General features: G+C 46.7%; 1 protein-coding gene across 1 annotated transcript in view; it reads right to left on the bottom strand.

Moving 5' to 3' along the window:
- Hunk (hormonally up-regulated Neu-associated kinase) overlaps positions 1 to 16,870 on the bottom strand; it is a 114,659-nt gene that overhangs the window by 20,288 nt on the left and 77,501 nt on the right. The window contains exons 5-7 of the mRNA XM_036203815.1: positions 11,750 to 11,877; positions 5,500 to 5,635; positions 892 to 1,054 (exon numbers count right to left, since the gene is read on the bottom strand). Of these exons, the coding sequence (XP_036059708.1) occupies positions 892 to 1,054; positions 5,500 to 5,635; positions 11,750 to 11,877 (427 nt within the window). The remainder of the gene's footprint in view (positions 1 to 891; positions 1,055 to 5,499; positions 5,636 to 11,749; positions 11,878 to 16,870) is intronic.

Raw genomic sequence — 16,870 nt, 5'->3', positions numbered from 1 at the left:
CACGCTTGTGCCTTGTGTCAGATAAGGCCAGAAGAGGGAGTTACATATGGCTATGAGTCATTTTGTAGGTGCTGGGAATCGAACCAAGGTCCTCTGCAAGAGCAACAGTGCTCTTAACTGTTAAGCCAACTTGTCACCCTGTCACTTGGACTTTTTAACACCTGGCCTGTGTGAAGCTGTCAGTCAACCCAGTGAAGCCTCTTGTGTTCTTATTTTCAAGAGAAGTAAAAACATATATATATATGTATTTTTTTTTCCTCTTAGCACCTGGTTCCGGGGCCTCTTGCAAATCCCAATTTGTGCACATCATTTATAGGAAACCATACAATACTTGCTTATAAACTATGCACATCTCCCACACACTTTAAATCTCTGAATTATTTACAATACCTAATACAATGCACATGCTATGCAACTATTGTTTAGGGGGTAATAAGAAAGAAGTCTGCACATGCTCAGCACTAACACATATTTGAAATATTTTTGATCTGTGGTTGGCTGAATCCTGCAGACACAGACCATCTGAGAGAGGGCTGCCCAGTGGCTTTTCCACACCCCACACTTTATAGATGCAGGCACAGCTCCACAACTTTTAACCAGTTCCTCTAAAGCCGAGAACCCGAAGAGCTAACAGGTGACAGGATACAGACAGACAACTGAGAACAGAAGACAGACAAAGCTCAAGCCCCTCAGGGGTCTACTAGGGCTAACTGTTAGAAGAATCTGGAACACAGATCAGGAGCGCCGTCTAAGAAACTGCTTTTTGTGAGTATTTTATACACCGCCTTCCAGAGACTCGGCCTCACGTGTTAAGCTAAAATAACAGCATGGATCAAGTGTCAGTATCTGCACAACACTAGACAGAAGAAACTTCTCCAGGTTCCCACTCACCCCTGACAAATAGCGCTCGAGTTTCTTGTTTAACAGGAAGTAGATGGCCAAGATGTGGCAGGCGCGATTGGAGAGCACCGTGTTGATGACGTCGCTGTTCTTGTAGCCCAGCTTTTCAGTCATGTGCAGCACCACACTGGGGCTCAGGTCTTCTAGAGAAATCCTGTGAGAGGTAGACACAGAGACCCAGTCACCTCTCCACCTTCACAGAGTGGCTCACCAACATGGCGGACAGGAGGGCCCGCCCACACAGGGCCTCAGAACAACTGAGTGCGCTCAATCACATTAGGGAGGGTTACATGCAGCCCAGGCTGAGGAGCTGAGAGAATGACCTTGGGTACCAGACCCTCCAGCGACTAGGTGTCCTGAGTTCTCTGATTGGAGGCACACACACTGCTGTGCCTGCTTCGTTTGGTGCTGAGACAGAACCCAGGGCTTTGTTCACACGATGCAGGCACTGTCTCAAATGAGCTACATCTCCAATCCCACTGGACTTTTTATTTTGAAAAAATTTCATGTGTATGTATAAAGGTGGTAGGTTTCCTATATAATGCACCTGTATACCTGTGGGTTCCCCAGAGGATTCAATTAATCAGGGGAAAATACTATATTGATACTAAATGTAAAGGCTTTTTATTGCCACTATTCCCTAAGCAATACAGTATAACAACTATTATAAATCACTCAGAGGTGTTTAAAGTATATGGAAGAATGTGTATGGTTCACATGCAAACTATGCCATTTCATATAGGAGACTTGAGTGTCTGTAGATTTGGGGGTGGGGAGTGTTTGAAAGCAGCTCACCATGTAGCCCTGACTGTCCTAGAACTCACCATGTAGACCAGGCTGTCCTAGAACACATCATGTAGACCAGGCTGTCCTAGAACTCACCATGTAGACCAGGCTGGCCTAGAACTCACCATATAGATCAGGCTGGCCTAGAACTCACTATGTAGATCAGGCTGGCCTGGAACTCACCATGTAGACCAGGCTGGCCTCAAACTCACAGAGATTGCCTGCCTCTGCCTACATGCTGGGATTAAAGACGTGTGTCACTACACCAGGTGTCTACATATTTTTAGTGTCTTTTTTGGGTGCAATCATAAGAATTATCCCACTGATACAGAGGGACACCTGTGGTTAGCGTGGGTGCACCACCACCTGGGTATACTTCGCCATGCTTGCTCCATTTGGGGTTGTTAAATATTTCACATTGTAGATAGCATGCTATGTCATTTCTAAGCACTTCAGTGTGTACCCTTAAAACCAAATGACAGCCAAACACGGTAGCACAGGCTTGTCATTCCAGCTATTGGAGAGACTCAAGCCAGGAGGTTTCCAAGCTGGGTTACACAGACTTGTCACAAAACCAAACCAAACTGAAAAACGAACACGTGAGAGACAGTTGTACGAAAACTCTTGGTCTCTCCAACGAGAGCAAACCCGAGTGAGACCCTCACTCATGGCCAGTCAAATCATGGCCACGTTGCTATGACCCCACACTCCCTGTATGCTGCCCCAGACTGTGTGGGAAGGTGCAGTGTGCCACCCGAGCAGGAAGAAAGGGAGGGATGGAGTAAGTGGAAGGGCATTGACAGGGGCAGACACTCCATCTCAGCCCTTTATATCTGTTGTCTTGAAAGCCAGGAGACCCCCCGGAATGCAGGCTTTTGACTAAGAGTCATATATGTCTTAACCCTTTACGGGAATGTATATATTTGGTTCTGATATATGTTATTGAATCTTTACATTATTGGCTGATATAGCGACTGGAACACCTGCAATACCATAACCCAGGAGGTTGACACATGAGGTCTGCTATAAGCTTCTAGCTTGCCTGGGCTGCATAGTGAGCATCAGGCTAACCTGGATCATATAAGAAGATCCTGTACAGAGAGCAGAGAGGAAAAAGAGGAACGGGATGGGAGGAAAGCAAATGTTCTAGAATGCAAATTATGATTTGAGTTAAGTAAATTCATATTAAGTTGCCTTGGTACCATTTTGGTCCCATTCTGGACCATCTACAGAATTGAATGAGGGTGTGGGCTGTCCAGGTCCCACAGGGAGACGACAGGAAGAGGAAGCAGGCCTCTCTGTCAGAATGTCTGTGTCCACACCAGGAAGGCTGGCTAGGCAGCCAGCCAACACCTGTTGACCGGCTGGGATAAGTATTTACTGTAAAATATTTTTTACGACATTGTCCGTCCTACCCTTTGGAGGTCAGCTTGGAGGCCAAATGACTTCACAGGAGAAAGTTGTTCAGAAGAATAGTGTGAAACTAGGGGGCTTTCTTTACTTTCCCAAAGGGAAAGAAACCCTGGCAACATTCAAACTAATTAAACCAAAGACAGCAGTACTGGAAGCTAGAAAAGACAGTTTACAATATATATGCATGTATGTATGTATGCATGTATGTATGTATGCATGTATGTGTGTGTATATGTGTGTGTGTGTGTATATACATATATGTGTGTATACACACACACACACACACACACACACACACACACACACACACAGTGTCTTTGGCTGTATATTACTTCTCCTTTTATTTAAGGAATGGTAAAACCAGAAAAAAAATTACCAGAAGTATATATTTTTTTGCCTCAAAGATTAACACTTTTTCAAAATAAAAACTATAAATAACACATACCTCCCCCAATATTTTAGAATTCTGGTCTCCTATCTTAGAAACAGAATCCTGTTTTGTCTTTTGTCTACAATAAGCTACAGGCCTTAGATAACGGAATACACCAAGCTTCTATTTTCTTTAAACAAGACCTTTACCACTTTTACCATTTATTAGCTAGTTGTTCTCTGTCTGTCTGTCTCTCTCTCTCTCACACACACACACACCCTCACATTCACACCCTCACAATGCACACACACCCTCACATACATTTACACACACACACACACACACACACACACACACACACACACACACACACCCCAAGCTGGCTAAACCAGTACAAGGAACTGAATCTATGTTTACCACACCCAAGCCTGCCTCCTGTCCCCTGTGGAGAGGCTACAAAACTCTAAGCCACATTCTAAGTCTTCGTCACTGAGGAGGCAGCTAAAGGGAGGCGCTCTCTGTTTCTGGTGCTGGCTCCACAGCCCTCGACAGCCACTGTGATGTGTGGATGCGTTATGCTCATTTAGACAGTGATTACATTAGTTAATGACTCGTTTGTCGCCATTGAAACCACTTCTTTACCAGAAAGCAGCCTGCATGCTGCTCTACAGTTACAAGGCATGGCCCTCAGCTTGTCTGCAGGCTCACAGGGGGATAATTTTTCGGGTGTCTGTTTCTGTGCCTGGCCCAAAGGAGCAGGTATTGGGAAACAGTGTCTGTTTCCAGGTTCCCTTGACAGCCTTGGTAACCCAGACTTTGCCTAAATTACCATCCATGAGCCAAATGCTAGAGTTCTACATGGCGGCTGATAAAGTCACCTCCTCTATGCCCAGGGCAAGAGTAAATTTGGTCAAGTGGCCCGGATGCAGATCCTGAGAATGCCCACCCAGGTGCTTCCAGCAAGTCTGTCCCAAGTGAGAGCCCTGTTGCCCACCTTGTTTAAGGGACTCAGCGCTTCAGCCTTCACGAGGCTTGGTGGATATTTCTAGACCTTCTCGGACCAAGACTTAAAGATTTTCAAAAATACGGCCACAGAGAATATCCCTCCCCTGTCTCTTTGTCCGTAGTTCTCTGGCCCTCATCCAAGTTTGGAAGAATTAGTAGGGCTCTCAAGAGTTTTTAAAAAAAGGAGGGAAATGGGTTATGTCAGAAGGCTGGAGTCAGGCGGTCTCCATATGTACTGAAGGAGCCGAAGGGAGGGTCCTTGTCCCTCACTCAGAGTGGCTAAGAGTATGAGAACTGAGTCCAGGAGTACTGGGCAATGCTGCTTGTGCTGGCCTTCCAATCTGTTGTCTGCACCCTAGCGGAGACAGGCCAGGGGGACTGACTCTCAGTGCACCCACCTGCAACCCTCCCTCCCTCCCTCGGGGTGCATTCTCATGGAAACTGGGAGGTAAGGCCTCCACAGCAAGCCCACAATATGGCCGCTGAAGTAAATGATCTGACCTTGGGTGTGCCCATTCCCGTGACTTTCAAGCGAGGGATTTGGAGCTGAAAGACACATCAAGACTCAAGCAGCAGAAGATAGGTCTAAAGGGTGATTTGAAAGACTCGGTTCCATGGGATACGGGTAGATCTCTCTCTCTCTCTCTCTCTCTCTCTCTCTCTCTCTCTCTCTCTCTCTCTCTCTCTCTCACACACACACACACACACACACACACACACACAGGACACAGTTCATTTAAATGGACGCTGTAAATGACCAGAAGTGTCCCTTAGGGAATATGTACCCATCAGAACAAGGCTTGGTGAGGGATGTGTCCTATAGTTCAGCTTCCATTCCTCCAACAGGCTCCACAGGACCCACTTGGCATGAACAACGCATAGGACAGCCCTGGTTGCATCTTCTTGCCCAGTGAGATGGGCCTGTCTGCAGGTGAGTGGCCGCAGAGGTGGGTCCGGAGCTATGGAGGGCTCACAGGGCAGGCGCATCTCACTGGAGAGGGTGTCCATCTGAAGTACTGGCTTACCTGTTGGGATAGGTGACGTTACAGGGCACTTTCCCGGTGTAATTCTCATTTAGCCAGCGATTCGCCAGGGCTTGCTGAATATTTGGCCTCTTCACGGGATCTGGTTCCAGGAGAGAGCGCAGGAAGTTGATGGCCCCTGTGAGACAGTCAGGGAAGAGCACACGTTATAGAAGGAACACAGGTGCAGACACTGTAGCTGCAGACATTCGTCTCCCGCCTCCTTAGCCCCTCTGAGCCTCCGCTCTTGGGGTCTCCGGCAGGATTTTGTTTTGATAATTCACAGATCACGAGTTCAGTCCCCACCTTCGGACACCTGGAATTTTAAATTCCATTTTCTCCACACTCATCTTTTAAAGAGCTGCTATATATCCAAAGAGCTTAAGGGATTGGTCCAAGGAGTATACTTGGTACCGGAGACGGCAAGAATCGGTTTGCTCTCCCCAGACCATGCATTTCTGGAACAATCTATGGGCTCTTGTAGTCACCCAGAGATCAGCCACAGAGAAAAACTACTTACACATAGAGGATAAAAGAGTAGAAATGGAAAATATGGCCAATATCATGGTGGTGAGTGAGCAATCAGTAAGAAGAAAAATGAATGAGTCTGAATCAGACCCTTGAGTTTGACCCTTACCACGGGCACCAGATCGCATAAGGTCAATGAGGTGCTTTCTGATTGATTGATTTGTTTAATGTCCCAGGGATTAAGCCTGAGGCATCATACATGCCAGAGAAACATCACTTAGCTATGTCTTTAGCCCTACCTGACTTTTTATTTTGAGATAGGCTCTCACAAAGTAGCCCAGGCCCCATCTCAGCCTCCCTAGTAGCTTGGGTTACACATGTGCATTACCAGCAGTTCAGTCTTGTTCTTTTTAAGCTATTCTCCACTGCCTCTCACACTTCCCCTGAACTCTGTGAGATTATTATACAGTGCCCAGGCTACCTGAACCCATGCTCAGCAAGCCAAGTGTTTCAGGCTGACACCACATCAAGAAATCTGCATGCTTCTGTCACAGGTTCTAGCAAGCAGAACATAGCAAAACCATGCCCATCTGATGCTGTCCCTTAAAAGGAAGAGGATACCTGAGCTGAGTGTATGCCAATAGTATTTGCTCTTATTTTCAGCCTAAAGACCTGGTATAGTAACACCAGCCACATCAAACCACAAGTGTAAGGAAGGACGTAAAAACCATTGTCAAAACTGTAAAAGCCTCACAGCCCCTCTTACTTCCATCCCAGGCACAAGTAATTTGTTTTAATACCCTGGGTCTCCTTTCATTAAACAAACACTTTTGGAACACCTGTGATCTATCCAAACACTAGAGACAGGAAGCTGGATGTCTGCATCCTTTAAGATCACATTAGGAGATACAACTGTACAGTGTGCACAGCTATATTTTGGAAGGTCTCAGGTACAGAACTGTTCAGTGACAGAGTCTTCACACAGAGTCACAGCTATATTTTGGAAGGTCTCAGGTACAGAACTGTTCAGTGACAGAGTCTTCACACAGAGTCCACACATACACAGAGTGAGAATTCAAACAGAGAAAGTCCACACACACACACAAACATACACACACAGAGTGAGAGTCCACACAGAGAAAGTACACACACACACACACACACACACACACACACACACACACACACACACACAGAGAGAGTCCAGAGAGAAAGAGAGAGTACACACACACACACACACACACACACACACACACACACACAGAGTGAGAGTCCAGAGAGAGAGAACACACACACACAGAGTCCACACAGAGCGAGAAAGTACACACACACACACACACACACACACAAACACACACACAGTGAGAGTCCACACACGACAGTGTTGAGACATGTCTTTATCCTCAACATTGTCAGTTTTATAGCTAAGTCTCCAAATAAATTTTTCCTAAAATCTCCCAAAAAAAGAGGTTCCTGGTTTGAAGGAATATTTCCCTCCTCTCTGGACCCCAACACTACAGGAGTCACTTGAGGATTTTTTTTTTTTTTTGGTTTGGGTGTTGTTGTTGTATGACGTGTGCACCCACACGAGGGCAGGCACAGATGCCAGGGGATGGCACCAGGTGTCCTGCTCCATCATCCTTCACAACAGGGTCTCTTCACTGAACTTGGAGGCCATCAAGACCCAACAAATCCTGTCTCTGCCCTCCACACAGTGGGGTTACAGGCACTTGCACAACTAAGCCAGGCTTTCTAATGTGGGATCTGGGGATTTGAACTCCAATACTCCTGCCTGAACAGCAAGCCTCTCTTACTCACTGAGCCACATCCCCAACCCACCACTTGCACCATTGTTCCAGGGCCAAGGGGTAGGTTTGATGAACTAAATCAGGAGTGGGAGGAGGTACTGAGTCAGGGTGCCTTCTGAGATATCTGATGCTCACCCCTAAAAGCCGGCCATCCATTCACAGCCAGAGCTGAGCTGTGAAGGATAATTAACCAGAAGAGCTAAGGATACCCGGATTGTGTTTCTGCTCTATGGTCACCATCAAGTGCTCTAAACCTTCACAAACTGCTGATGAGTACAAGTGATTTTCGTTCAAGTCTCTGCTGATAGCCATACACCTCTGGACGTCATAGACATCACATCATTACCCCAAAAAGACTTCGTGAACATCCTCAGAGTGCTTCCAAGTTTGTCCTTGGATCTTGAAAATAGCCGCATCTCCGGGGCCAAGAGAGACTACACATTCCCCATCAAACCAGAAAGTAGAATCCAGCCTGGTCACAGGCCACCCTCCCCTCCTGCAAGGTGACTCGGGCTCTCTACTGGAGCTGAGAGAGCTGAAGTCAGCCAAATGGGGGCTCCGTCACCTGCACATGATGGGAGGTAGGCACCGCTGTGGGGCCAACACCCTTTCTTTCAAGAGCACTCAGCTCTCAAGTCTGAACCAGCCTATGTGAGCACTGGACACTGCCAAGAGCAAGGGCTGCAGGCAACAGACAGAGCCACCTGACATCACAGCAGACAGCCGGATGCAAGCAGAGGCCCATCCTCGAGGGAGGCCCCCTTCTCATGACCTCTCAGTGAAGAATCCCTTGACAAGGGATGGTTAAGCCTTCTTGGAAATCTTAACGGGTCCCAACCTTCAGCAATGCCAATGTTTCTTCCTCAGCTTCTCTCTTGGTGTAACCATGGGACAAAACCCTCGGCACTGAAGTGTCTGTTTGCAATGTATTATAAATGCTATGGCTCTGGCACCGTGATGAAAGAGCAAACTGTTGGAAAAACCTCTCAGCCGCGAAAGGCATTCGCTAACTCTGTGATACGCAAGAGCCAACTTGCAGAAAGCGGAAACCAACTAGAAGAAAGTTGGAAAGGCCCCAGAGCTGAAGGTTTCCAACTCTATAATGGGAACGAGGAGGCATTCTTTGCACATTTCCTAGGTTCATAAGGACAGGAGTGCTGTAACTTTTTCCAACTGAAATTTGCTAAAATGAAAATAAATAAATAAAACTTGGAATTTAATCTAAATGGAATAAGATATAATTGATGTAATCACTGCACATAGGTCTGACAGAATGTCAAATTAATGAAGATATGTGCTCCTGATAGATGGTAACAGTGGTGCATTTTCAATTTGCAATGACATCACTCAAAACACAAGACCTGAGGACAAGAGATAAGACTTGCAAGTTCACAGGCGGTGGAGGGGGCAGATCCTGAGTTAAATAAGAAAAGGAGGCCAGAGGGATGGCTCAGTAGTTAAAAGGGAGTGCTGCTCTTGCAGAGGACCCAAGTTTGGTTCCCAGCACCAATGTTAGGCAGCTCATTACTCCAGCTCCAGGGGATCAGACACCATCTCTGGCCTCTGCGGGTGCTGCACACATATGAGCACATGTCGGGGTGGGGGGAGGGAGGTGGGGTGACATAGGGGATGGACCAGCATGTTTTAAAAATAAGGAAAGGGGAAAAACAGCATAGTACCAAGGAAAATCAGGGTTTTCAATCAAGCCAACTTAGTCACTCTGAGACTCAGTTTCCCCATTGGTAAATTGGGAACAATGGCATTCACCTTGCCTGACTGAGTGAAAAGGCAGTAACAAGAAAAAGAACCCCATTCTTCTGCTCCGTGAAAGGGTAGCTTCTCTTGTTACTGGTAAACTAGTATTTCTGGATATAACAGATGATATCGTAGGCGAACAAAGGTGGACCTGGCTTGTTGCCATGGCCTGCTTCTCCTGCAGCCTGTGTATGGCTCACACTAGTGCTGTCCACGTATACCTCTGCCTTTTCACCTTCAGGTACCCATGGTGGGGTGGCATTGCTCCATCCCTATTGCCTGACTGAGGCCATGCGCCATGCTTAGATACAGAAAGCATGGGGGCCTTTACGGCTGGGCGGGGACCTCCATCTTCACGTGAACTTCTCTGCATGGACCAGCAATGGGTTTGAGATCCCACTTGGGCTCAGAACTCTTCTATCCTCGATCCGACTTCTAATTCATACAAAGCACAGGAAGTAAGCCCTTGTGGTAGTAAGCCACTGAGAATTGGGACTGACTGCTAATATTTCAACCCAACAATTTTGTTCTTAGCCGTTGTCTTATAGAAACCACATTCACACGAATGTCTGGAGGTGAGTGCTCACAGCAGCTTTATTCAATAGCAGTCCCAAACGACCCAGTGGTCCTTCAACGGGTGAATGGTTAAACAAACTGTGGTATGCCCATACTTGGGAATACAACTCGGCAGTGAAAGAGTTCTGATGTATCTAACCACTAAAATGGATCTTAACACAACTGTAGCGAGTCAGGGGATTTGTGCACAGTCTCCACCTCTGTAATTCCTTCATTTCCAAAGATGAGGCGCGATGAAGAAAGGACAGGGGTCCACAGAGGGGAAGAGAGGGGTGACAATGGCTGCCCAGGGAAGGAGAGAGGTCCCTGTAATGCACCTGCGTGTCAGGATGCTACTTCACTTAAAGCACCAACACTACCAACCAACTATCTCACATGTTTATTTATCTGAGTGTATGTGTGTGTGTATGTACACATATACAGATCTATGTCTATGTCTATATTTGCCTCTTCCACAGATGTATGTATACCCTCTACAGGAGTAGAGGCTAAATGTGACTCATCCACTCTCTTTCCAGCTCTAGAACACACCTGGCCATGTGATTGGTTGTCATGGACTAAGAGAATGGCTTTGAAATGATGAATAAATGGATGGATGAATGAATGCTTCCCACGGTGATTTACAGCACCTCCCAACACTTTGGCATGCCCAGAAGCCTCAGTGTGGCAATTCCTTCAGAGTTTCCCAACTCCGTGAGGGAGGGCTCCCAGTGCAGAAATAGTCAGTGCTGTAACCTCTCTTCCAAGGACACAGTGCCTCCCCAGCACTCAACCTCCAGGGATGATACGTTACTTGAAAGGTGAAAGTGAAGCTGGATTGGATCATTATGCCCAGGAACTCATTTCAAGTAGGATCCATTGACGAGAGTATACCTCAGGTCAGTTTTCCAGACGCTTAGAAACCCAAGGGAAAAACAGTGGCAAAATAAAATGCTCTATTTAGCCATGTCTCGGGAAGGGGAAAATTAAATAATTATCCTTTCTTTGTCAAAAGCCTTATTTCAGTGAACCTAGATTTATTCTAACAGAACAATTAAATGGCCCCTCCGAGCCAAGACTAGGCCAGGAACTTGATGTGAATTGTGAGCCAAACAAAAGATCAGATCCTATTAATTTACTGGGTCTGAAGCCAAATCTCATTCAAGCCTTTTCCTGCAATATGAAGCAGCTAAAGTTGAGAGTTCTCAAACACAGCTCTGATTTATCGTAATGAAGTAATCGAATCTGCATATACCTGAATGTTTTCGAACAGCCTCATTCACATAATAAAACAAATCACAGACTCGATACTTGAATGAAACCAATATTTCTTTACAGCAAACTGACTAAAGAAAATGTTCCTTTCCAAGGCAACACTGAAAAATGGCAAGCCTGCAGCTACTTCTCTTGTAAAGACTGCCAGGCCCTCTTAAAACATGTGTTTTGTACCAAAGACAGGAGGAGGGAATTAGAGCTTCGAAATTACCAGGGCAATGGAGAATGCACTTGCATCAGATGGGGCTGGCTCCTTAGGGGTGGGAAGGCCAGCAACCTCTGTTGTTAGACATGGGGAAGGAAATCACCTCAAACAACCACTTCCAGAACAAGGCCAAACCTATCCAAGCACGGGTATCCCAAGCCTGAATCCAGAACAGCAGGTACATTACCTGTGGAGAGCTGGGTGGGGAGGGGGTTCATTTCTTTGTCCACCATCTTCTGGTACAGAGCCCTCAGGCTGAAAGGCTCCACTGTGAAAGGCAGGGTCCCGGTCAACATAGCGTACATGTTCACGCCTCTGAAAGGAGACACATCGAAGTGTGAGGTCAGAAGCAGTCCCGGGGTGCAGAAGACACAGACAGAGCCCGCTTCCTGGCCTCTGCCCCCAGCTGAGCCGTCTCTCTGGAGCCCCCTAATCATGTCACGGTTGAGGTGTGGACACCTGAAAGGCTGGGGTGAGAACACTGTGTAATGAAGAACTCGGAGATGAGCAGGAACAGGACAGGCCGCTTCTGGAGGAGAAACCACACTGCCTTCACTCTGAATTCCGGCTGAGCATCAGCTGGAAATTCGAAAGCCCCCCGAATTCTCTAACCTCTTGATGACCACAATGATGCCACAAGCACAAAATTCCACCTGTGGCTTCCTGTGGCCAGCTGTAGTGCACCGAGAGGAGGTGTCAAATCACCCTCAGGCTGTGTCTATAATGTGTAGGTGAAACACTGACCTGTGTCCCACACCCAGAATACTTCATTCATACATGCAAAGATTCCAAAACCAAAAACAGCTCTGGTCCTAAGCAGTTGGGACGTGGGACACTCCAGTTGTAATAAGAAGACATCAACACCAGATTATTCCGGATGGAAGTATGTAGAACACACTGTTAGGATCATCAAGAGTGAGCCCACCAGCCTGTAATCTTTCCAGATACTCTACACAAGGTAGAATTTAGAAGGAGCCAGATTAAATGATACAAGGCAAGATCCATCCTTTCAGGGTTAATGAGGGCTTCCGCTTACCACTCAGCCCTTTGAAACCAAAACTCCCACACCCAAAGCCAGTCTTTTATCCATCTCTTGAATTTTGCTCTGGACTGTCACGAAGGCAAGTCCTTCCCAGGCTCATTTGTAGTTTGATTATTTCTTGTGCAATCTGTCACCAGGCCCTGGCCCAATGTATCGGGTATGGTTGAGCTATTGCTGGGTGGACTTAACCACTTATAACCAAAGCCAACCCAGAGGACAGCGAATTTTCTAGGAGGATTTTATTCTCTTGATGTATAAACCTACTATCATGTTGATGAGATTTCCTGATGGGGAAGAAATGCCTGCTTGCCAAGAGGTCTCCGCTGTTCAAAGGCACCCAGGGCGGATGTGTTTTTAAAAACAGGCTAACAGGATTTCCAGTCAAAACAGAGCCAATGAGACTGACTGAAATTAAGACCCTTCAAGCCTAATTCTACAGAAGCACCTCTGAATTACGCATTCGTGTAATGGCAGGTACTGGAGCCCACGGCTCCAGTCTTAAGCACTCTCAGATTTCAAATGTAAGCTGAGGCCCCATTCTCTCTCTGAACTCAGAATGGAGCCTGGGAGACAGACACACATTCATTCCACAGATTCTTGCTGGATGCCTCTCTCTGACCAAGAGTACTGTCAGCCAGACAATAATGCTGCCATTTTGGATGCGGAACTAGACAGAAACAGGCAATGGGCAAACACACAAAATAAATAACTACAACCCTTCTGAGTGAAATGAGATTGGAGAGAGCAAGACAATGCTGGACTGCACGGCTTTTGACACAAGAGTTCAGTTAAGGAGACCGAGGACTTTTAAGACTGGGAAGCCACTCAGGGAAGTGTTTTATGTATGAGGTTATGCATCTTCAGTTGGCTGGACATGGCCATGTGACAAATTACATAAACCAAGAAACCAGGGACAAGAACAGACAGGGCAGGTGCTCGGTCACAGACAGCAGTAATTCTTGGTGTGTGTTCACATTACACAGTGCAACACATTCCACAGGGCATGAATAGATAGGAACAAAAAGTTCCATAGCCAAACAAGTTTCTTACACGGTGAGTCGCCCTCACATGTAAGTGAACAAAAGGGGCCCAGAGTGGAGAGCTGGAGACCGTGGCAGCCAGCACAAGGCATTGCTGTAAGTCAGAATGAGGTGATAGATTTCACAGAGAAGTCGAGTGGGCGATGGAGACATAGAAGGGGTGTGCCAAGGTAAAACTCAGAAAGCCAGACCAGCCATGGTGACAGATAGACCTGAGTAAGCAGAGGGAGGCAGATCGGCCAGGGAGGGCAGGAGAGCCGAGGCTGGGCCTTGCCTTAAAGACCCATTGTGCAGGGTTGCATCCTTCATGTGTCTTAGGGAGAGCCAAACACCTGGCTTTGGGGGAGTCTTCAGCACTGATAGAAAACTATACAATTTGTATCTACAGAGAGGCCTTAGACACAGGATCTAATGAATGGAAGACCTCTGGCCTCTTCCACAGTTCCTGAAGACCACTAAGCAGTCATCTCCAAGATGAACTGATCCCCGGCAGCCTGGAGGCAGCCTGTCCCGTGCAGGGCTGAATGAGGAGTGTGGTCAAATACTAAGCCAGAGTCTTAGTCTTCTGTACATGGCTTCTGAACAAGACCAGCTACTCTCTCAGAGTCAGAACTTTATTGTCATTACCATCTCATGAGGAGAGGCCAAGACAGACTTAAAACATCAGTGATGCGCCCACAAGAGTCCCCTGCTAATCTCAATGGTGCACACAGCCCCAAGTGTATTCCTCACCCCAGCACATCAGCCCGGCCCAAACACTTGAAAGTGCACATTCCCAGGCCTAGCTCCAGACTGGAGTCAGAAACTCCCAAACCAGACCTTGTAATACGTAATTTAACAATCCCTCTGGGGCCAGTGAGATGGTCCAAATGGTAATGGTGCTTGCCAGGCAAGCCTGGTGATCTGGGTTTGAGTGTTGAAATGCATGGAAAAGTTAAAGGGGAGAAATTACTCCACAACATCCTCTGACTGCCGCGTGCCCGCTGAGATGTGAACCCCACCCCCACCCTCTCTCTCACACACACACCACATACACAAATGCTCTCATGTGCAATAACATTTTTTCAAAAACATCTCTCTGGATGCACTCTGGTTTAAAAGCTAACCGGAGGATAAAACCTAAGTGGTGGGTGAGTCCAGTCACCACAGTGGGCCTCACAGGAGGACTAACAGGGAGGACTGACTATACAGAGGACAGACGGCAATCCAGCTCCCCTTCAGCACTGGCTCCATTGCTTATGCCAATGTCCTCATCGGAATATGCTGGAGCTCCTTAGTCTTTGTAATATTAGCATGTAAATTAGTTTGGGTATTTTCATTATGCAAGGTCATACATTTATTGAGCCTAGTTTTGGATCCATGTGCTCATAACACTTAAACAAACAAAGCAAAAAACCACTTAGGTCAACATGGGAGGGCGTCAAGACTGTTCTTCCTCTCAGAGGGGAGCATACGATACTCAAGCCTGAAGACACTGCCCTGTCACCTTTCTCGTCAGGTCTTATCTTTTGGGGACATGTGGCTTCTTTATCACAGGTGAAATGCTCTGAATGCTTCAGAACACCTCCAGAGACAGAATGCTGTGTGGTGGGGAAGGAACAGGTTGAAGGGGTTGGTTGAATGTCTGAACCAAGAACAACAACTCTAAAGCCATTGCAAAAGTTTCTTCCGGGAGACAGTTTTCTGAGACAGAAAATCACTTGGCTCCTTATCACCAGTTAGCTTCAAAGGACGAAAACAAACAAAACAAAACAAAACACCAACTCCATATGTCCCTGCACAGCACACTGGTCTCTGTCTCTCTCTCTCTCTTACCTACTTCTGACCACAGATAAGGATGAAGGATGCTGTCTGTGCTCAAGACGGCACCAGGGAACTCCAACGAGCCAGCAAGATCTTGACTGCCTTACCCAAAGGTTTCCAGTTATTATGGAGTGATGAATTACAAACTCACAAACACAAAGAGATCCCTCTCATTTCATCCCCAGGACATTTACCCTTACAATGTAGATAAAATGAAGGATGAATAATTGAAACCATAGGAGGAGTGGAATTCGGTGTCCGAAGTAAATTAAACACCAAATAAATCTTCTCTGTTGTTAAATTAAAAACAAACAAACAAACAAACAAAAACTCCACCTTTTTAAATAAAACAACCAACAAGAAGAACTACAGTTGTATCTGGGCTCTATTACAAATGATAATGGAAACCCACATTAATAGTCAGATAGCCTTAGGAGGGCTTAAAAGAGAAATCAGATTGAACACCTTCATTCCTCTCTCCTAGAGTTTTCATCCATGTTTAATATGTGGGAGAAGAGACGCAGCCCCTCTGACATTTCACAAGTATGCGAGCATACCAAGGGAGATGTGTGGAATGCAGTTTATAAACCCTGTAATCCCATAGAATCAGGCAGAGTTTCAAAACATGCACAGAATTTCCTGAAAAGCCTTTTGAAATATGGCCCAGGGGCTTCCTGGGTTCTCTGAGGCAGACATGGAACTTCTGCGACTCCAAGATAGCTTTGAGAAAAGCCAGCAATTCCAGGGACAGGGGCAAGGGAGGGCAGCAACCCAATAGCGCTGTTTTCACAACCAACAGGAAATACAGGGGGCCACGGCAGGGTGGAAAAGCCTGTGGGATAATGGATGTTGCACAACAGTCTGATGTTGAAAGAGAAGGAACTGGTGACAGTGACGGGCAGCTGGAAGAAGGAAAGAGCCCCGTGGAGAAGTGTGTGGAATCTTCAGTACTGAGTCAGAAGGCAAATGCTGGTCCTGACAGTCAGTCCGACACATTCAAAGATTCCCCGGAGGAAAAGCTGCCATCTCTAAGAAGAAAGACACTGAGACCCTGCTCCCTGGAGAAGTCACCAGAAACTTTACCCAGGTACAAGGAACAAAGTGAGTGTCAACTCAACACCAGCAGGTGGAGAGTGAGGTCACTGGTCCTGGGGGCATGTGGCCAGGAGCCTTGGCAACCACCAGCCTCATACAGAGAGCAGGCGAGGGGATCCCATGCACACCTGGTTCTGAGTGGTTTTACAAGAAAGGAATTACCTCGAAAAACCTAAAATTAACCAACCCCTCACCAGAAAGTTCCGTCTTTCTTTCTGCATCAACATCCAGTAACAATTCCAGTGTAAGGCCCTGAAGGAAAGGAGAGTCCAGCAACCATCTAAAAAAGTCTCCATCTCCACCCTCCTCCATGAGATGGTCTGCGTTG

This window comes from Onychomys torridus, chromosome 12 (genome assembly GCF_903995425.1).
Source record: "Onychomys torridus chromosome 12, mOncTor1.1, whole genome shotgun sequence".
NCBI lineage: Eukaryota > Metazoa > Chordata > Mammalia > Rodentia > Cricetidae > Onychomys > Onychomys torridus.
Note: the sequence above shows the minus strand (reverse complement) of the source record. Positions and strands in the feature narration are given on the sequence as shown.